The sequence below is a fragment of the Heterostelium album genome, assembly GCF_000004825.1.
Source record: "Heterostelium album PN500 unplaced genomic scaffold PPL_scaffold5, whole genome shotgun sequence".
Classification (NCBI taxonomy): Eukaryota; Evosea; class Eumycetozoa; order Acytosteliales; family Acytosteliaceae; genus Heterostelium; species Heterostelium album.
This window is the reverse complement of record NW_008805067.1, coordinates 1-19925: the sequence shown is the minus strand read 5'-3', so window position 1 is coordinate 19925 and position 19925 is coordinate 1. Positions and strand designations below refer to the sequence as shown.

General features: G+C 31.5%; 12 protein-coding genes across 12 annotated transcripts; 2 read left to right on the top strand and 10 right to left on the bottom strand.

Annotated features, from left to right (window-relative positions):
• Positions 1 to 371: 371 nt before the first annotated feature.
• PPL_05056 (uncharacterized protein) lies at positions 372 to 2054 on the bottom strand (the record flags this gene model as incomplete). The annotated part of the gene is made up of 1 exon (XM_020575952.1): positions 372 to 2054. One exon carries the CDS (start codon positions 2052 to 2054, stop codon positions 372 to 374), a length of 1683 nt encoding a protein of 560 aa, XP_020433941.1.
• A 767-nt stretch (positions 2055 to 2821) lies between these two features.
• On the bottom strand, positions 2822 to 3186 carry PPL_05055 (uncharacterized protein; the record flags this gene model as incomplete). Its single annotated transcript, XM_020575951.1, has 2 exons — positions 2822 to 3071; positions 3158 to 3186. 2 exons carry the CDS (start codon positions 3184 to 3186, stop codon positions 2822 to 2824), a joined length of 279 nt encoding a protein of 92 aa, XP_020433940.1.
• Positions 3187 to 3580: 394 nt separating this feature from the next.
• On the bottom strand, positions 3581 to 4021 carry PPL_05054 (uncharacterized protein; the record flags this gene model as incomplete). Its single annotated transcript, XM_020575950.1, has 1 exon — positions 3581 to 4021. The coding sequence occupies one exon, from the start codon at positions 4019 to 4021 to the stop codon at positions 3581 to 3583; it is 441 nt and encodes a 146-aa protein (XP_020433939.1).
• A 1238-nt stretch (positions 4022 to 5259) lies between these two features.
• Positions 5260 to 6939, bottom strand: PPL_05053 (uncharacterized protein; the record flags this gene model as incomplete). The annotated part of the gene is made up of 1 exon (XM_020575949.1): positions 5260 to 6939. The coding sequence occupies one exon, from the start codon at positions 6937 to 6939 to the stop codon at positions 5260 to 5262; it is 1680 nt and encodes a 559-aa protein (XP_020433938.1).
• Positions 6940 to 7097: 158 nt separating this feature from the next.
• Positions 7098 to 8565, bottom strand: PPL_05052 (uncharacterized protein; the record flags this gene model as incomplete). Its single annotated transcript, XM_020575948.1, has 2 exons — positions 7098 to 8320; positions 8562 to 8565. 2 exons carry the CDS (start codon positions 8563 to 8565, stop codon positions 7098 to 7100), a joined length of 1227 nt encoding a protein of 408 aa, XP_020433937.1.
• Positions 8566 to 8894: 329 nt separating this feature from the next.
• Positions 8895 to 9507, top strand: cnrO (C2 domain-containing protein; the record flags this gene model as incomplete). The annotated part of the gene is made up of 2 exons (XM_020575947.1): positions 8895 to 8995; positions 9096 to 9507. The coding sequence occupies 2 exons, from the start codon at positions 8895 to 8897 to the stop codon at positions 9505 to 9507; spliced, it is 513 nt and encodes a 170-aa protein (XP_020433936.1).
• A 450-nt stretch (positions 9508 to 9957) lies between these two features.
• Positions 9958 to 11687, bottom strand: PPL_05050 (uncharacterized protein; the record flags this gene model as incomplete). Its single annotated transcript, XM_020575946.1, has 4 exons — positions 9958 to 10122; positions 10211 to 10389; positions 10907 to 11461; positions 11531 to 11687. The coding sequence occupies 4 exons, from the start codon at positions 11685 to 11687 to the stop codon at positions 9958 to 9960; spliced, it is 1056 nt and encodes a 351-aa protein (XP_020433935.1).
• Positions 11688 to 12523: 836 nt separating this feature from the next.
• pkaC (cAMP-dependent protein kinase) lies at positions 12524 to 14462 on the bottom strand (the record flags this gene model as incomplete). The annotated part of the gene is made up of 4 exons (XM_020575945.1): positions 12524 to 12736; positions 12823 to 12976; positions 13068 to 13451; positions 13534 to 14462. The coding sequence occupies 4 exons, from the start codon at positions 14460 to 14462 to the stop codon at positions 12524 to 12526; spliced, it is 1680 nt and encodes a 559-aa protein (XP_020433934.1).
• Positions 14463 to 15211: 749 nt separating this feature from the next.
• Positions 15212 to 16515, bottom strand: PPL_05048 (uncharacterized protein; the record flags this gene model as incomplete). The annotated part of the gene is made up of 2 exons (XM_020575944.1): positions 15212 to 15260; positions 15641 to 16515. The coding sequence occupies 2 exons, from the start codon at positions 16513 to 16515 to the stop codon at positions 15212 to 15214; spliced, it is 924 nt and encodes a 307-aa protein (XP_020433933.1).
• A 200-nt stretch (positions 16516 to 16715) lies between these two features.
• On the top strand, positions 16716 to 17346 carry PPL_05047 (uncharacterized protein; the record flags this gene model as incomplete). The annotated part of the gene is made up of 2 exons (XM_020575943.1): positions 16716 to 16999; positions 17133 to 17346. The coding sequence occupies 2 exons, from the start codon at positions 16716 to 16718 to the stop codon at positions 17344 to 17346; spliced, it is 498 nt and encodes a 165-aa protein (XP_020433932.1).
• Positions 17347 to 17459: 113 nt separating this feature from the next.
• On the bottom strand, positions 17460 to 18949 carry PPL_05046 (RasGEF domain-containing protein; the record flags this gene model as incomplete). The annotated part of the gene is made up of 3 exons (XM_020575942.1): positions 17460 to 17624; positions 17777 to 18409; positions 18776 to 18949. The coding sequence occupies 3 exons, from the start codon at positions 18947 to 18949 to the stop codon at positions 17460 to 17462; spliced, it is 972 nt and encodes a 323-aa protein (XP_020433931.1).
• Positions 18950 to 19195: 246 nt separating this feature from the next.
• Positions 19196 to 19558, bottom strand: PPL_05045 (uncharacterized protein; the record flags this gene model as incomplete). The annotated part of the gene is made up of 1 exon (XM_020575941.1): positions 19196 to 19558. The coding sequence occupies one exon, from the start codon at positions 19556 to 19558 to the stop codon at positions 19196 to 19198; it is 363 nt and encodes a 120-aa protein (XP_020433930.1).
• Between the last annotated feature and the right edge of the window lie 367 nt (positions 19559 to 19925).

Genomic DNA, 19925 nt, shown 5'->3' with positions numbered 1-19925 from the left:
TTATTATATCTCTCTCTTTTTAATAAAGTAATTCAACAATCCATTAATTAAAATACAAATCTGGCAGTAAAAGTTGAAGGAATAATTTCAAATCCACCAACCTTAAACTATCTCAATAGTATTAAACAACATGAGTTCTTCATTCCATATGATCATATGTACAACAGTTGAGATTGTCCTAGGTAGATTCACTCTATCTTTCTAGATAGCTCCTGAATATTAACCCTTGCAAAGACACCTATCTCTTTTTATTTAATAACAACCCATCATTTTCAATTAAACTTTCTCATTTTTGATTAAAAAAGAAAAATAACAACAAATACTAATAGTACTATCGCAAATCGAACAGTAGAGGGGAAATTAAATCATATTTATTTATTTTTTGAAATGTAGTCAGCCAAAAGGTCATGTATTTCAAAGAACCATGGCAATTTGATCTTGATTTCCCAAAGATAGAGTACCAACTTATCGACAGGTATTGAAATATTTTTTAGAGCCCATTCCAATGAACTATATTTCAACGGTGTAAATCTTTCGATTTTATTGATTATGTCACGTTCTATTGATTTGATGGTACATTCGGTTCGGTTTGCCAACAACCACTCAAGAGTATCTATTTTGCCGTTATTGAAGGCATGAAGAGATGCCTCTTCTGTACAGCCTTCAGTACGATTTTCATGTAGAAATTGTACTATTTCCAAGCTGTTGGAGGATGCAGCATCCATTATTTTCTTTGAGAATCCAAATCTGTTGTTCACTTTATTCTTTTGATGTAAGAATTCCACCGATTTGGCAGTACCAAAAAGAGCAGCATTGAAAAGTATTCTATCGCTCTGTGGATCACCCATGCTCTGTTCGAACCATTCAAGTAATTCAACGTTTCTAACCATTGGAACCGTTTCGAATACCGATGGTGAATAGCCTTCTGTACGATTCTCGTACAACCATTTAACGGTTTCCAAATGACCATTTATTGCCGCTCTGTTAATTGCCTCAACTGAGCATCCTTCAGTACGATTCTCATGAAGCCAGCGTACAATATGCAAATGACCCGCGGCAGCGGCACCATTCATTGCTTCGAATGTCGGTTTTGTAGTACAATTCTCATTCAACCATAGAACGATATCCAAACGACCAGAGCGCGCTGCTACATCAATGGAATTATATGCACATCTATACAAAGTATTGGAATGCAACCATTTCATGGCTTCTAAATTATTTGCTTGCAATGCCATATCCATTATATTGCTTGGGCATGCGCATCCCAAACCAAATACAAATTTGAAGATTTCAAATCTGCTTGGATCATTTAGAGAAGATGATATGTATTTAGTGCTCGTAGGGTCAAACAAACTGCTATGTTCCAACAATACATATTTTAAGATATGTAGATGATTTCCATTGACTCCCGAAAAAAACATGTCAGAACTGTCCAAATCTTCGGATCTATTCTCTATCAGCCATTGAATCATAGGTATATCTCCTTTAACAGCAGCTACATTAAATACGTTGCCATTCTTTTCCGATAGAAGTTGGTCTGGATATTCATCCAATTTGGCAGCAAAGAACTTGACAATCTCCATATCACTTGAATAGGGTGAAGATACAAATGGTCTTTTATAATTCCACTGATGATTTGGGAACCGATCCAAAAGATATTTAATCAAATGTAGCTTGCCATACATCGAACAACACGTTAGCAAAGTATTGAGAAAACCATATTCTTCGCCGTGAGTGGCTTCTACCGCTGTTCTCCTTTCAATTTGAAGGCGCACCAATAGGAATTCCAGTGTTTTCAAGTCTCCACCTCTGATTGCACTCTGAAATATTGGGAAGCCACCGTTCAAATTAATAGTTCTGGCTGCGTCATTGAGATATTCTTTAAGTTGATCTACATAGCCATGAGAAGCTAACACCGCTGGTTGATTGAGCACTCTATCCCATTTGTAATGCTCTCTACTGTTGTTCATACTTGAAATACTAACTACATGATTGAAAATTAAAGTATTTAGAACTGTGTTATTAAATACTAATGTAAATATTTTTTTATCCATCTCTGTTGATCATGATTCTTTTAAAAAATATATAAAATGAAAAAGCATCAGATTCTAAAATCAAATTTTGGTATCAATTTTTTTTTGATTATTTTCTGTTTTTTGCCTGGATCTTATACATAAGAGTTTTTCTAAGAAAGATAAAATTTTAGTTTAGGTTCAGCGAAATAAAAATAAAATAAATAAATTTATATTAACTTATTTTTATTTATTTAACTAATTTTTCAGAAATAACTTTGAAAACTATTGTATTTTATTTTTTCATAAATTGTTCTAATGTAATTATTGATTCAAATTGTGGAGGTCTTCACCCAAAACTGAGAGAAAAAATAAGAGATGGAAAAACAAATTTGAATATATTAGTATAAATAATTTATTAATTAAAAAAAAATAAAATAGAAAAATAAACTTACACACTAAACTCGAAAAGTATATATTTGAAGATTTATTACGACAACGCAATACAAATCAACTCAATTTTTCAGTATTATCAAATCGGTTGTTGAATTGTGTATATCTGATAAAATAGATAGATATTGTGTGGTCTTTAAATCGGCTGATTTTGTGGTTGAAAGATCTTTAATTAGATCTTCAATGTTGGTGCTTTTGGAAATCATGTAAAGAAATTCCAAATTGTGATAATTGTTGATCGGTGAAGTTAGATGATTCCTCTTTCAATTCTCTTATAACATTTGAGATTGAAGAGTTTTTTAATATACTGGAAAATCTATTTTCAAATGGATTGAGTTGATTTGTATTGCTTTATCCTAATAAATCTTCAAATATTTATATTTTAAAGCGTCTAATGATGATTGAATAGTTGGAGGAAGATTATTATTATGTTGAATAGGTGGTTCTTCTTTAAACTTATTAACAAATATGTTTGAAACGATTGAGAAAAATAAAATATCATTATCGTAGGTGAATGTTGAAGGTGAGTCTGTTATTATTGAATGATATGAAGTTGAACAAAGTGATGATTTATCTAAATATTTATGTTCAAATCTTTCTGATTTTCTTACAAATCATAAATATTTAGATAAATCATCACTTTGTTCAACTTCATATCTTTCAATAATAACAGACTCACCTTCAACATTCACCTACGAGTAGGTCTATTTGAAGGATTCATTAATTAATGAATCATAAAGATTAAATACACCAGAACAACAAAAAAAATTGATAGATTTTTAGATTACTGTCAACCCAAATTTTAATTTTTTCCATCTGTCATTGAGTGGAATTAAACATTTAATGTTTATTTTGATAAATTTTATATTGTTAACAATTCTTTGCTGTTTTTTTTTTTTAGATAAATAGAATGTTATTTTAAACAATATTGTAAATTTAAAAAAACTAGGGTATTCTATTTTTTATTTTAAAAGTGTTCATATTTTATTTAAATTTGTGTTTAATTAAAACGGAGTTGGTTGCTTTAGTATGTTGACTTCTATTGGACATTAGTTTGAATTTTACAGTTTTAGCCCTTGCCAGTGGCTGTTCCGGTGATTGAGGATCGGATGATCTTATTTAAAGTGTAGGAGTGGTCTCTGATGTCTAGCTGCTTTAGATAGTAGGGTAGGTGGTGGACAGTAGGTTGACCTTCTTTGGTTGTCTGTGTTGTATGTACCAAAAGCACCAATGATTATAGGTATGACTGCTACATTGTGGTCTGGGTTACTCTTCTTAAGTGCGGCTGCTAGTGGTTGGTATTTTTCAATCTTATCTCGGTCTCTTTTAACAATGTTGTTATCATATGGTACTGATTTTTCGATGATTTTGATTGATTTCTTGGTTCGGTTCTTAACGATTAGATCTGGTTTGTTGGTTTTGGTCAGTGCATTATCTATTCTGGCTTCATGTAGGATCTCAATGGTGTCAGACTGGTAGACTGCGCCTGCTTGTAAGGTATTCTGTGGAACTTCAGCATCTCTTTGAGTATCACTTTCACTACCATGTTGTGTCATTTTCCATCTTTACTGAATATGAGTTTGTAGTCAAATGATTCCATGTGTCTCATTGCGCTGGTGTATAGTGGGTTCTTCGTTTCAAATGCATAGTTCATAAGGTCTTGGTTTCTCCTCACCGAGTGTAGTTTAACTGCTGTGATGATTTTGTAGACTTTATATTCTAACAAAAGGTGGGACAGTTGGGTGTTACTTATTATTGGTGCTTTAGTAATTATCTTTATATAGTATCCGACTGGGTTTATGGTAGGGCAGAACAAAAAGGGACAGAGAGCATCACCTTGGAAGATTCCATTGGTAATCGGTATTGTAGTTGTGTTTTGATTCTTGGATATGAATATCTTGGTGTTCCATTTGCTCATGAGTCTTTCAATGATTGATCTGGCTTTCAGGTCTATCTTGTGAATTTGTAGTATGTACTTGATCCACCTGTGCATTATCTTTGCTTCTACACAGTTCGCATTGAACGTCATATACTGTCTTTTGATTAGTTTAACTACGTATCTGGCTGGTTTCATATTCTTCTTGATCTTATCAACTGTACTCTCTGAGTTTGATGATTTTCTTGATCTTATTCGCTATTTTCTTTATCAGTTTCTCTCTTTGGTCTTGTTTGATATGGCTGGCGTCTTCGTTGACTCTAACTCCTGCTGTGGCTGCCGCATATAGTGCTACATTGCATGCTTCTAACTTAGGGTATATTCTTCGCTATTAGGTATTGGTAACTGATTGTGTATTGAATTTCAATATCCTCTTCTTGATCTTTAGTCATTGGCTTCCTAGCTCTAGTAGTTGATCTGGTTAGGCTACCATTGAGGTGCTCAGTTACAATCTGGTCGGTCTATCTTCCCATGGCGAATGTAAATGCATTGTCTCGAGTTGGTGTCGGTACTCTTCTTGTCAGTGTTTTTGCAGCTTTCGATGTTGGTTGTACGGCTAGGCCTACTTCTCGTAGTTTCTCCTTCTTATTCGCTCTGTTGAATACAGACGTCATTTGTCGTTTGTTGCTTAGGGATGGTAAGTTGGTATTCTGATACCACATCTTCATATTTTTTTATCCATTCTCTATTGATCATGATTCTTTTAAAAAATTTATAAAATGAAAAAGTATCTAAAATCAATCAACTCTTATAAGAGTTTTTCTTTGAAAGATAAAATTTTAGTTTAGAAAAGTAGTAAAATAAAAATAAGTTATTATAATCTAATTTTTCAGAAATAACTTTGCAAACTATTGTATTTTAATTTTTCATAAATTGTTCTAATGTAATTATTGATTCAAATGGTGGAGGAGTTTGTTTGAGTGCTTCGTTGTAACAAAAAGTGAGTTGTTCTTTTGTGATTGGTCGAAGAGTTAACAGGCATTCCAAAGTATCACAAAAATTTTTTTCTATGAGAAGATCAATCAATGAAAATAGCTCAGTGAGCTCAATAACAGTGAATTCAGTTCGATTGATTAATAGCCATTCTACGATTTCACGTGTTTCTTTCCATGCACCAAACAAAGCTCCTTTAGTACAACCTTCGGTACGGTTTTCGTCTAACCACATTAAAATATTGAGATGTCCATGCTTGGCAGCAAGATTCATTGTATTCTCATTGAATGAATATCGATTATTGCTTCCTTCATTGCGTTCGTGTAGATATTTTATGACGTTGAGATGACCAAGCTCTACAATGCTCTCAAGTATACCTGGTCTGCAAATGTTAGCATCAGAGATCTGCTCAAAATACTCTAGGATCTCTACATTACCACCGTACGCACAATCATCCATTATACAACGGGAATATTGTATTTCTGGTCTGTTCTCTATGAGCCATTTCACCATTGCGAAATGACCGTTTTTCGCAGCCAAGCTAAGGGATCGTGGTGAACCACCTTCTGTTCGATTTTCATATAGCCACTTAACCACTCGCTTATGATTTCCAGCTGCTGCATTGTCGATAGCTTGTGTTGAACAACAGCGTTGGGTGTATTGGTTGTGTAAATCCTCTACTAAATTTAGGTGTCCTGCTCCCGATGCAATATCCATTGGGTATTCGGGATACATAGATGGTTGAGTGTCAATCATTGAGAGAATATTTAGATTGCCAGTTAAACAAGCGTTGCGCATCACTTGATAGTTACTTTTACTCTGTCCAATGAATATCCATTTGAATGTTTCGAATCTATCCAACGATTGTGAGGCAGCCACCAAGAATCTAGTGAGATTAGGAAATCGACTTTTATGATTCGTCAACAAATACTCTACTACATTCACTCGATTGTTAACGATAGCAGACATAAAGATATCACCAACCAAATGTTTATTTCTATTCTCTGAGAATATATATTTGATCATTTTAATGTATTTATCATCCGATAGAAGTGGAGATTGTTGCCGTTTCTCTCTGAATATATTATTGGTTTGTTTGACATTGTTATCAGCTAATAGTTTGGTGGAAAAGAATTTCAATAGATCCACGTCAGCTAGGTGTGTAGTGTTCATCAGTGCACTGTAGTAATCCCAATTGTCATAGGCAAATCGATCGAGTAGATACTGAATGATATCGTCTCTGCTATATTTGGTGGCAATCGATAGAATCTCATTGAGATCCCCTTGTACCGCTCTCATTGTTATTCTTCTTTCAAACTGATGGTGCTCCAAAAGGAATATTAACATCTCCAGACTACCATACCTGATTGCATTTTCTATCGTTGACATATTTGGCTTTTTAATATTGTGATTGCTATTATCTGCGAGATAAAGCTTTAGCTCTCTTAGGTAATTATAACTAGCTAGAATATCTGGTCTCTTTATTAATTGATCCCATTTCAAACTAGAACTACTACTACTCTTTGGCAGGCTACTAACATGATAAAAGATCAATCTATACAAAACTTTATTATTAAACACAATTAATAATTTAGATTTATCCATTTCTCTCTCTCTTTTGTTGATAAATTAATCGAAAAAAAAAAAACCACAAGATCTTTTTCAAAATTTGTTGTTATAAACTGATCAATCAACACACACATCCTGGTAATCAATTAAGTTTTAATATGATAATTATGTTTTATACTTGTTTTATTTATGATTTAATTAAAATTTTTAAAAGAGTTGGTTTTTGTTATATCACTATCATCGTTTAACCAATCAATAATTTTGGAACCATAACAGTTTGTTACCCAATCTTTTACTTCATTTGGAAAACTATATCTATTCCTAACGAGTAGCTTTAGAATATTTAAATCGATTCGGCCATCTTTAAAAACATGTGATATTATATTGCTTCTACAACGCTCAGTTCTATTGGCATGAATCCACTTTAGTGTTTCTAAATGTTTATTCTCCACTGAAACATCCATTGCCTGGGTGTTAAATCCTTCTGTCCTATTTGAATGAAGATATTTAACAGTGTCGAGGTAGCCTTTTTCAATTGCTTTGCTCATTGCCATCTTTGTACATCCGGTGTTTGTAACTTCGTGGAGTAACATCACCATATGTAGATATCCATAGGATGCCATCAAGTCAATGAGATTCTTTGGACATCTACACTCGGGTTGCTGAAGTAACAACCTTGTGATCTCTACTTGCTGGTAGAGTAAAGCAGTTCGCAGATAATCACCTCCTTCCGGATCGAACAGATCTCTATGTTTTGCCAAGAGATAGTGAAACGCGTCAAGCTGTCCACTCTTTATTGTCCATTCAAACATATCGCTATTTCCCAAATCCTGTTTCCTATTCTCTGACAGATATTCTATCATATCGATTCGGCCAAGTGATGCAGCGGTATCGAAAACATTGGAACAAGCTGTGTTGATGTTTCTACTGTAGTTAACAATGCTCTTATTATTCTCGAGGTTGACAAAGAACTGTAGAATACCAAGGTCACCAGAATGCGGCGCGAATACCATTGCACCGTAGTAATCCCATGTCGACTTCTCCTCACCATATTTCTTCAATAGATAGTGAATCAGCTCGGATCTACCGTATTTCGACATCTGTATCAGCAGACTATCGAGCAGCTTCGAATGCTTCTTTGCATCGTCTATCGAGAGATAATATAATAGATAGCTAAACGACTCTACACCGCCACTTCTCACAGCAGCCTGTAGCATCTTAATATTGCTCTGACTTAGACTTCCATCGTTGTTTGCTGTAGTTAAATACTCTTTTAACAATGTCTGATAGTTGTGTGCTGCAAGAACACAAGGTTGAACTTTAACATCATTCCATCTATAATGTACTCTTCCATTCCAACCCGAAACTTCACTAACAAGTTGAAAAATTAACTTTTTTAATACCAAACTGTTGAATACTATAGAAAATAATTCTTTTTTCATCAAATATTGGATTGTTTACAACTTTGTTTTTTTTAAAATGATAAAACCATCACCAACTATTTTTTGCTTTTATTTAACAAAACGAAACTTCAACTTTTTTGTGTAAGTTAATTTATTAAGTTAATTAACTTTTTTTTAAAATCAAACAATAAAAATTTAAGATTCTTTAGAAGAGCATTAGAACATAAATCATAAAGAATTGATTTGGTGATTGACTCATTTATTGAAGTGTTGGTATTATTAGTATTATTTGATATTAAAATTATTTAATTCTATTATATTTCTATTATCAAATAATTATTAATTCTTAATTATTAATTATATATAACTCTTACACCAAAATATATTAGGTTCTATGATCACTTTAAAGTGATTATTAGTGGGTTCTCTTTTGTGTGGTTTTTTCAAAATTCAATGAACTACAAATATCTTTAAATTAAAGGGTTTTTTCAAAGATTTTTTTTGTTATTTATAAAACTTGGGTGTCCTCATACTTTATTAATCGATCAATCAATCAATCAATCAATCAAATAATATTATACATTTAAAATGACAAAATCATATCACCCAAAATCAAATGACGATTTAGTTCTCTATCGTTTAGTTATCTTTAATGGTAAGGTTGATAAGCCAACCGATAGCAATGGATTGTATGTAAAGATAAATCAATTGACATTTGTGAAGATAAATACCTTAAAAACAATTTAATATTAATTATTTTATTATATTTATTTATTGGTGAAATTGAAGGTCAGATCCATATGTTAAGGTATTCGCAGTTAGAAATAATTGTAAGGATAATGAATCAAAGGAGTTGATATTCAAGACCGCTGTTTGTAAGAAGACATTGACACCAGTCTGGAACGTAGAAAACTACTTTGTAATCAGTTATACCGATAAGATTGAAGCAATAAGCGTCGAACTTTGGGATCAAGATTTACTAAGAGACGAATTCATCGGTGCAGCCAAGAATTACATTGGAGAGAATTACATCTTTAAGAGCGAACCATTCACCAAACCAATCGATGAATACAAGATGTTTGCTGTAGAGAATACAATGTACGATAGCAAATCTAATGGTAAGGGTATTGTAAATATATCAACTTATATATTAGAAAGAAATGCTGAGAACTTGGCAAAGGCTGTTAATTACAAGCAATAAAGTAATAGTACAGCAGTCACAGTAGTTCATATGACATCAAAATAAGATAATTGTTTAATAATATCAACAGGAAGAAGTTTATGGAAAGCGGCCTTATAGATATTTTTAAAAATTAAATTTAAGAACTAATTATTTGTGTATATATAGAATAAAATAATGGTTTATTTATATGTATCTAACAATATAATAATTAAATAATTTATTTTTTTACAATTCACCTTTGTCGCCAAAAATTGTTATTTTCATGATGTCTAATGTGTTGATACCAATCAATTATATCTTTCAGTGGTACTTTGATTGTTGCTGCTATTGTTGAAAGGCTCCAAATTGAGTCGTCCAAATATATATGTATACTCTTTCATTAAAATGTAATATTAGTGGCATAAAGTGAACACTCGATTTGATATATTGCCTTATCACCAAAGTAATTATAAGTTTTATTTAGTTTATTTATAATTTAAGAATTTGTGAGATGTTAGGGACGAATTGTTTATCGATTAAGTTTGTACAAGAAAATTTAGTAGACGATATACAAGGAGAAGGAAATTCACTATTCCTTTGTTTTATAGTATAAATATATGCCATCACGTTTGTTGATGACTGGGGGTCGGTCTTCTTTCAGAATTCCAACGATCTTGGGTCTATTGTTGGCATCAAGATATTTGCTCTTTGGCTCCAAGAAGAGAGAGGGATTATGAATGACCTTGCTATCTTCATAGTATTGACCTTCCTTTTGAACATAGTCTGGGTTGACCGACAAGTTATATTTACTATTTGCTTCATACTCTAAAACTTCACGATCGAAAGCTGCTTTTTTTAATTGGGTTCCAGAGTGTCGAGCAATTTCAGCGTTGATGCGATAGGCATGATTATAATCATAGTCTTTTATTTCTCTTTTCTTCTGGTTGGTTTTTTGCTCATTCTTTAGTCAGCAAAACACTCTCTAAATTACCTTTATTAATTTGCTTAGAAGCAACCCAAATAATAATTGAATTATAATATTATTCTCTATTATTTCTTATTTATTATTGGTAATTTGAATTGATGAAAAAAATTGGTAAATCTTTATTCATCAAGTTTCTTCGCCAATACTCTGGAGCCGATTCCAATTTTTTTTTTTGAATATTCAAATTAATTTTCTTTTATTTAGTTGTGATGCAATATTTATACTAAACAATTTCAGTTAAGGATTAAAAATTAGATTTAAATCTTTAGTAAGTTTTTGATTACCAGAAAACATATATGTACTCTTTATGTCTATTCTCTGACAACCATTCGAGCGATGCAGCAGTATCAAAAACATTAGTTTAACTCCTATACTATTTTCTTACAATTCTTTTAATAGATTTCATTAGAAATTTAATCTAATGATGTTTATTTTTTTAAAGTTTCCATGTACAATCGATATCTTGAGCAACGGCAAGTTGAAGATATAAACAGTACCATTGGGCAGCCCATTGGTGATTTGGCATGATTGGTCTCATAGCAACGGAATAGTCCCAATCCATTGCCTTTTGGAAAGAGTAGTTCAAGTATTGCATGACGTATGAGGCAAAGATCTCACCGGTACGATCGCAACCACACTCACAGTGAATGTAAAGGGCGAGTGGCTGTTGCTGTTGAGTGGTCAAAATCTCACGGTAGTAGTTCATTCTGAATGGAAGGTTGTCCTTTTGCCAGACTGGAAGGTACTTGGCCATTTCGTCACGAACGCTCTCTTCGATTAAGTTTGGATCGGTGACATCACCCAATGTGATGTTGACACCAAACAAACCCTTGTCAGTGTTGTTTCCAAAGAACCATTGTTCGAGATTGACATCTCCTTGCTCCTCCTTCAAACCATAGGTCAATTTGATATCGAAAATCAAGAAATTCTCTGGGAGTGTGACACCATTCAATTGTGATACATTTCTCATGTATGAAGTTAATAAATCATAAGCGAATTCATCTTGACCTAAATATATATATTTTTTATGATTTAATAATGATTACTAATATGTTAATTTGAATGTTAATAACTTACCATTGACGCTAATCTTTGGTTCATTTCCTCTGAATAAATAATTGGATGATCCATCAGTGAAAGTGTATGTATCAACTAAACGAACTTTTTCATATTCCAAATATTCGGAACATGCAATTCCGACAAATAATAATGCAACAAAAATAATTGATTTCATTGCTATTTGATATATATATATATAAATGTGTTAAGTATAAATAATTATATATTGTACAATTATAAAAAAGAGAATAAATAAATTAGTAAAGAGTATGTGATTCACCCCTATGAATGGTTAAATAGTCTCTTTGATAGGTGTGGTGTGTTTTGAGTGTGTATTTTGATAAATTTAAAAATAATTAAAAATTTGTATCACCAACAATGATCATATTTTGTCGTGATCAATCATTTCAATTTTGTAAAATTTCCACACAAGATATTAAATTTTGTCATTTTTATGGTTTTTTATTTTGATATTTCATTGGGTATACACAAATTTATACAGCACAAAAAAAAATCAAAAAAATGGTTCCGAAAATTAACCGAACTACAAAAGATCTAAACTTGAGACTTTTGAAATTTTTTGATTGAATTTTTATTAAATTAAAACTTGTTTATTATATTATAAGATGTTATATTTATAGAAATCACAATTAATTAAAAGCCCATAATTTTCGGAGTTAAGTTATTTATTCTCGGGTTTATCAAAAGATTCACAATCTTTCAGACGGAAACCTATTCATACAAACTTAGGTTGGTTGTTGCGCTGATGGTGAAGTTAGTGATGTTATGTTGATGTGATGTTATAACTTATATGATATGAATAGTAGAGAGAATGTTATGATAAAATAAAATAAAAACAAAAATTCAAGATTGTTTATCTTATAAATAATACACTTATTTATTTGATTTATCATATTATATTATATTATATGAATATTTGGTTGGTTTGATTGCTATTGTTATTATTATTGTTATTGTTATTATGATCTGTGTTGTTTGTTGTTTTTTTGCTTAAAAATCTCTAAATAGATGAGCATAGGGATCGACATAACCTGGTAGAGTAAAGTCTTCACACATTGGTTCCTCATCGTATTTCTCAAAGTTAGAAGAATCTCCTTGATGCTGAATTTGAGGTATGAAAGGACCGTTTATCTTTCTATTATACAATTTATTCCAATCTATATCTGCAAACCATTTATGATTCTTTACATCTTGAGCGCCATCCTACAATATGTAATAAAAATGTTAAGTTAATAAACCTGGTTGTGCGATCTTTCTTTTCTCTTTTTTGATTATTAATCTCTATTTACTTTTAATGCACCAAGTCTACGTGTTCTGTCAGCAGTCAATAGTCTCTTTACTAAATCTTTTGCATCAAGATCGAAATGCGATGGAAAAGTGATTCTTGCAGCCAGAATCTTATCATAAATTACAAATGTATCATCATCATAAAAAGGTGGATAACTAAAAGAGAATAGAAATGTGTGTTTTGTTAGTTATGATTTGATTTGCAATTGTTTATATATATATATATATATATATTAGACAAACATACCCAGCTAACATTTCAAATATTAAAATACCAAGTGCCCACCAATCTACAGCTTTACCATGACCTTTGCTTTGAATGATTTCCGGAGCCAGATACTCGGGTGTACCGCAAAGAGTAAAGGTTCTATCTTCCACACGCTTTGCAAATCCGAAATCGGTGATCTTTATATGACCCTGGTTGTCGAGTAGCAGATTCTCTGGTTTTAAATCACGATATACTATATTATGTCTGTGGAGATACTCCAACGCCAATATAATCTCTGCCGCATAAAACTTTGCCATATTATTATTGAACTTGGTAGCTCTTCTCAAATGTGTAAATACTTCGCCACCCGCCACATATTCAAATAGTAAATATATTTTCTTTTCATCTTGAAACGATTGATATCTAAAGTAAATGAATGAATAAACATTATTAATTAAGGTGATCTATTTATTGATTATAATATTATTAATTAATTAATACTTACAAATTAACAATAAAAGGATGATGAATTGATGCCAAAATTGATTTTTCAGAGTTTAAATGTTCGACTTGTTTGAGTTTGACTACGTCCGATTTGTTGAGACACTTCATTGCGTAGAATTGATGGTCAATTATATTCTGTACAAGATAGACACGACCAAACGTTCCGGTTCCAATGACTCTTATCTGTTTAAACTCTTTCAATCGCTCCTTGGCATCTTTGGGTGGTGCCTGGTAGTAAGAGTTGTGAGTGAGGAGCGGATCCGGCAAGAATGTACGTGGTGACGCAGACGACATCGATGGTAGAGTAGTTGTTGTTGTTGTCTGTTGTTGTTGTGTTGTTGATAATGATGATAATGATGTTGATATTGATTGAGTTGGTGGTGGTGTCGAAGGTGATGTTGTTGATTGATAACTACTACTACTACTATTATTATTATTATTCTTAAATGGCTGTACAGGTGATATTAGGTGGTTGATCATTGATGATGATTGTGGTTGCTGTTGTTGTGTGTTGAGTGGAGGCAGATGCATACTACTTGGGAAATGTGAGGCCGATACATTGCTGGTGCCGTCGGCACTGGTGCTCCTCATTGGATTCACCAGGTTACCTATACTATTTATATTGCTGGCGGGGATGTTCAGCGCACTGAAACTATATCCACTGTTATTACTGCTTGCACTGCTATTGCTACTGTTGCTCCCAATGCTATGTTTCTTCTCCTCTATATCCATTCTCGTGATTGCATCGACTGTATTCGATAGATTCGATTGATGTAATGGACTGAAATTACTAGGATTATTATTACTATTGTATGTCTGTTGTTGTTGTTGTTGTTGATGTAAATGCTGCTGTTGTTGTTGTTGTTGTTGTTGATTTACATGTTGAATATTATCATTTTTTGATTCATTATTATTATAATCATAATTCATTTTATATATTATTAACTTTAATTTATATTTATTTATATTTCAAAATAAAAATAAAAATAAAAACAGTCTATTCTATCTGTCTAACTATCTAACTAACTAAACTATAAAGTTTTACTCTAAAGTTATTATTCTTTTTATATTTATTGATAATATGTTATGTTTCTTTTCTTTTCTTTATTATTATTATAAAAATAATCTATATAATATGAAAATAGATAAATTTTCAAGTATATTAAAAATTAAATTTATTTTAAACAACTGATGTTTTGTTTTTTTTTTTTTTTTTTTTTTTGCTTGTTGTTTATTTTCTTTATTTTACTAGTTTTTTTTTTTTTTGTTGTTTTAATTATTGCTTTGTCTGTCTGTTGGATTCTTTGTCAAAGCTCTGCTGCTTTTGTTTTATACAAATAATAATTTAATTATTTAATTTAAAAAAAAATTAATTTAAAATTTTTAATTTAATGTTGTCAAGAATGAAAAATTGGATGAAGTTTTTAAATTAAATTAAATTTTTCTTTTTTTTTGATTTAAATTAATTTGTCCACAGCGCAATAAACAAAAAAATAAAAATAAAAAAAATAATAAACACAAAGTAAAGTGAGATAAAGTGGATATATAGATATGATTAATTAAAACAAAAAAAAAACAATTTAATATTATATTATCATCATCAAAAAAAAAAAAAAAAGAAATAATAACAATAATAAATATAGTATCACCTCTATTAATAACAATAAATACTATTTTTTTTATTCTATTCTATTAGTATTTATTTTATTTAACTTTATGGCGCTACTACTACAAAAAAAAAAAAAAAAAAAACAGTAGTTAGTTAGTTTTCACATATATTTATGATGATTATATATGAGTGAGTGGTTAACCTAGTTTGTGGTGTGGTACTAAATATCATTCATCCATTCTCATTCACACTCTCATTCTTTCATCAACCACCCATTCACCATTACACTTTTTTTGAGTGAATAGTAGGTGACTGATACAATATCAGCTGAAATAAATGTAAATACATAGATTTTGAATCATCATCAATCATTCAATTAAATTAATTGGATTTGGAGTGATAAATATATATTTGATTTGCTGAGAGTTAAAGTTTTAAAATATTATTATTATTACTTGTGATTATTATTATTTTGATAAGATTGATTTGTTATTTTTACTAAATATCAGTACTATCTGTTATTGATTTCCATTGATTTAAATCGTGTTGCAAGATATCTATTTTTTGTTGTGCCATCTCGTTGGCGTCGGGACCAAGGAAAAGATGTAGTGGCGTTGGAGTTCCCTCTGGAATTCGAGTGAGTTGATAGATTACTTTCGCTGCCTTTTCGGGATCTCCTCTCTGTTTGCCTTGTGATGCCAGACACTCTTGTTCTGTTTCCTTTGTTTTGTAGCATTCGATCGGCTCTGAAGCGACACGGTACGAGCCAGCGAAAAAGTTGGTTCTAAAACAACCGGGATACACAATGGTTACCTTCACATTGAATGGTTCCATCTCTTTGGCGAGTGCTTCCGACAGTCCGCCAAGAGCATACTTTGTGGCGGCATAGGAAACGTTGCCAGGCAGCGAACTGTTGAATCCGACAATCGACGAGATGTTAATGATATTACCGCCTGTTGCTGGCTGCTGTCTTAGGTGTCCAACGGCGTGTCTGAGTACATTGATAACAGCGAATAGATTGACTTCAAAGTGAGTTCTTATCTCTTCCGGTTTCAACTCTTCGAGAGAACCAAGCAATCCGTAGCCAGCATTGTTTACAACAACGTCGATTCCTCCGAATCGCTTTATTGTTTGATCGATTGAGTCTTTAACAGCATCCTCATTGGTCAAATCAACTTTTAAAACCATGAATGATTCTGAATGCTCTGAGGCGATATCCTTAAGTTCTTGAACATCTGGATTCCTTGTTGTACCAACAACTTTATCGCCATTCAACAGACATTCTCTAACCAAAGTTAAACCAAGTCCTTGTGATATACCTGTAATATACCATATTCTACATTTATAATTATTATTACTTTTATTATCTGTCATATTATTATTATTATTAATTTAAAAAAATGAAATTAAATGAAATGAAATTTTGTTGTTCATTTCATTTTTAAGCAAAAATGATAGTCAGATTTTCCAGAAGATTGATTCTCACGACAATAGGTGGGGTTATTGCAATAGAACTCATAATATTCCATTAATCTTTTTTTTGTTTTGTGGAGATCTATTATATTTTATTTAATATGAATAATAATAATAACAATAATGTAATAAGTGATTTAGTAATAGAAGATCTTATTGATGACAATGATGATAATTTTATAAAAGTAATAGTAGATTATGATGATGACTCTTTAAATGTAAAAGAATTGGGAAATGAATTGAAAATAAGGTCATTAGAGAATAAGTTAATAGAGGTAATCAACGATCGTGATAAAATCTATCGGAAATATCAACAGTTACAATCAAAGTTTGAAACACTCTTGACATATGCTGATGAAAACACAAAATCACTTGTACAAAAATTGTAAGTTGTTGCTCTTTTTTTGAGTAATTTATATGTGTGACTTCTATCTATCTATAAATCAATCTATCACTTTTTATTTGTATTACCTTTGTTTTAATAATCTATTTTCAAAAAAAAAAAAAAAAAAAAAAAGAGATGAACAAAATAGAGAAACAAATGAAATGTTTACCATGTTAGATAGTGTGCAGGAATCGAATAGAGTATTAAGAGAACGTTTAGAACAATCGATATCAGAGAGATCATTGATAGAATCGGAAAGAGATCAATATAAAAGTAAATTGCAAGCAATTGCATTGATAAATGATAGAGGTAAATTAAAAGATAGTAAGAAACCAACAAGTATTTAATAATAATAATAAACTGTATCATATATATATTTTTTGATAAATAAGAAGTGATAGATTTTGAAATTAAAATATTGTAACATTTTATTATTATTATTATAATTGTTTTATTATTATTAAAATATATCATCGATTTGATAATTTTCTGAACATCTATGATAATCACTAATCAATTGCCATAATCTCCAATATCTATCAAATTCAATAATCTTATCCTCTATATTACCTATATATTCCGATGATGATTGTATTATATTTGTAAAATCAATTAAAATGATACTCTGTAAGTAGTGTAGGTAGTTAAAAAGAATGAAAAGAAATACAATTACAATGTGTGGTTAATAATAGTTATTATAACAGTTATATATATTTGTTTTTGTATACATACGAAAATAGGTAAAGATCTATCTATTTTAAGATATTCTCTATACACTTTATAGTTGTCAGCCGATGAGTATTTATAGATGAGTTGACTGTAGATGCTTAGTGCTGCGGGTGGCAGGTTATCCCAGAGCTCTTTCTTTCCGGATTTAGTACCGATCAGCTGATCGATTGCATGCAGTATTTCATAGGCACCGTTGAAGTTCTTGATGAGCGTGAGTTCCGAAGCGATCTCGATGAATCTGCTGATTCTCTTGATACGCTCGTCACCGTCTGGCGATGCCGACGTCACCTCTTTGATTACGGTCCGTGTTATCATCTCAGAGTGCTGTTTGAATCGATCGATGTTCGGTGTCTTATATTCGAGATCCTCGTAGATCCACAGATCGGCGTAGTACTCTTCGTTCGGGATCGATAGGTAGAGATCTCTCTCCATCAGAGTCAATCGTTTCGCCACAACCGAAGCTGGTTCCTCCGCCAAGAAATCTATATCCAACTTTATAGAATGATTTGATAGTTGATTATGTATTTTCAAATCATTACTACTTATATTTATATTGCTATTATTATTGTTGTTATTGTTATTATTATTATCATCCGAATTAACCATTTTATGAATTAATACTAATTTTATGGCTGAAAATATCTCTGGGAAATCGGATTTCAGATGCTCCTCGCAGAATCTCTGGAGAGTATCCAAAAGTGGTTGATTTCCTTCGAAGTCATAGAAGTGATATTCCAACCAGAGATGAAGAATCGTTCCGATTCTCTGTCGAATTTTGTCGGTGCTAGCCAGCGAGTTTAAATCCAGAAACTGTGGATTCAAATAGCATCTGATGAGTCGGTCCATCAAGTCGAATCGCGACACCAAGGCACGGAATCCCAGGAGGAACGAACGAATCACATCGGTATTGGCAAACCTCGAGAAACAGCAGTGTTGAATGATACGATCTATCGTTCCGGCCACCAAACGGTTGCTACCGAGTGTCGCGTCAAACTTCATGATTGCACTGGAGTCGTTGATGGTCGCCGGGTTGTTCTGGTGGCCTACCAACGAGTGTTTCATCGATACCATAATGTTGGGATGACCGTATGGATTGATTACCGGTGGACCTGTACTGGTGGGAGATATCTTGGTTACTGCTTGTGGAACCGATTGTTCTTCATCACCTTTCTGAGGAACTCTTGGTCCAGAGAATTTGTTTGATCTCGTACTCTTTTTCATTTTATTTTTATGGATTCCATCTTGAATCTTTCTTCTATTAATGAAAATGAGCACACCAATGGTAATTAATATGATAATCAAACATAAAATTGGTGCAATAATCCAAAGTTTTTGATTGCAACTTGATTTTGATTCCATTGGCGCCAAAGTACTATTTTGATTGCTCAAGTCATTATATTTACTGCAGTCATCTAGAAATTTTTAAATATTAGTTTAATTTTTTTTTTCAGGTTATTTTTGTCGAATTTATTTATATTTACATAATAAAACTACATCATAATATGTAACAACTATTCCAGCATCTGAATATACTAATTGTACTGTAAAGTTTTGAATTGAGACATTTGAATCGACATTACAATGAAGTACACTTTGAGTCGGAGTATTTGTTTCATATGTTATATTTCTGCATTGAGAATTTCCAAAGAGAATGGCTGTTGGCTTTGTTCCATCATCTAATCCCGAAACAATAAGATTTCCACTGCAATATTGAACATCACTTATTCTCATCACCGCATGACTTATTGAAAAAGTAAAAAGTGACCATATTGTAAAAAGAATATAAACTCTAAATAATAATTGGTTTTTAGGTGTTGCCAAAACTAACATATTTTTTATTATTATTATTTTTTAAGTGTTTTTTTAAATATTATATATATATAAAAACTATTGGATATCCTATCTACTCTACTATGACATTATATTTAAAATAATACAAAATGAAGAAGAAGAAATCAAAACAAACAATATTGGCAATTATATAATTATTTATAACTAAATTTAGTTTACTTTTTTTAATTTGATTATAAAGAGGAATTTATGTTTTGTGTAGCAGTATTTCTAGAAATAAAAATGATTATTAGTTTAAATTCTGAAAATTAAAAAAGAAGGAAGTTAAGGGTGGTTGTTATTGTGGTGGGAAATGAAATTATAATGAATTCATAAGAGAATTGACAGCAACTTCCTTTTGTTTAGT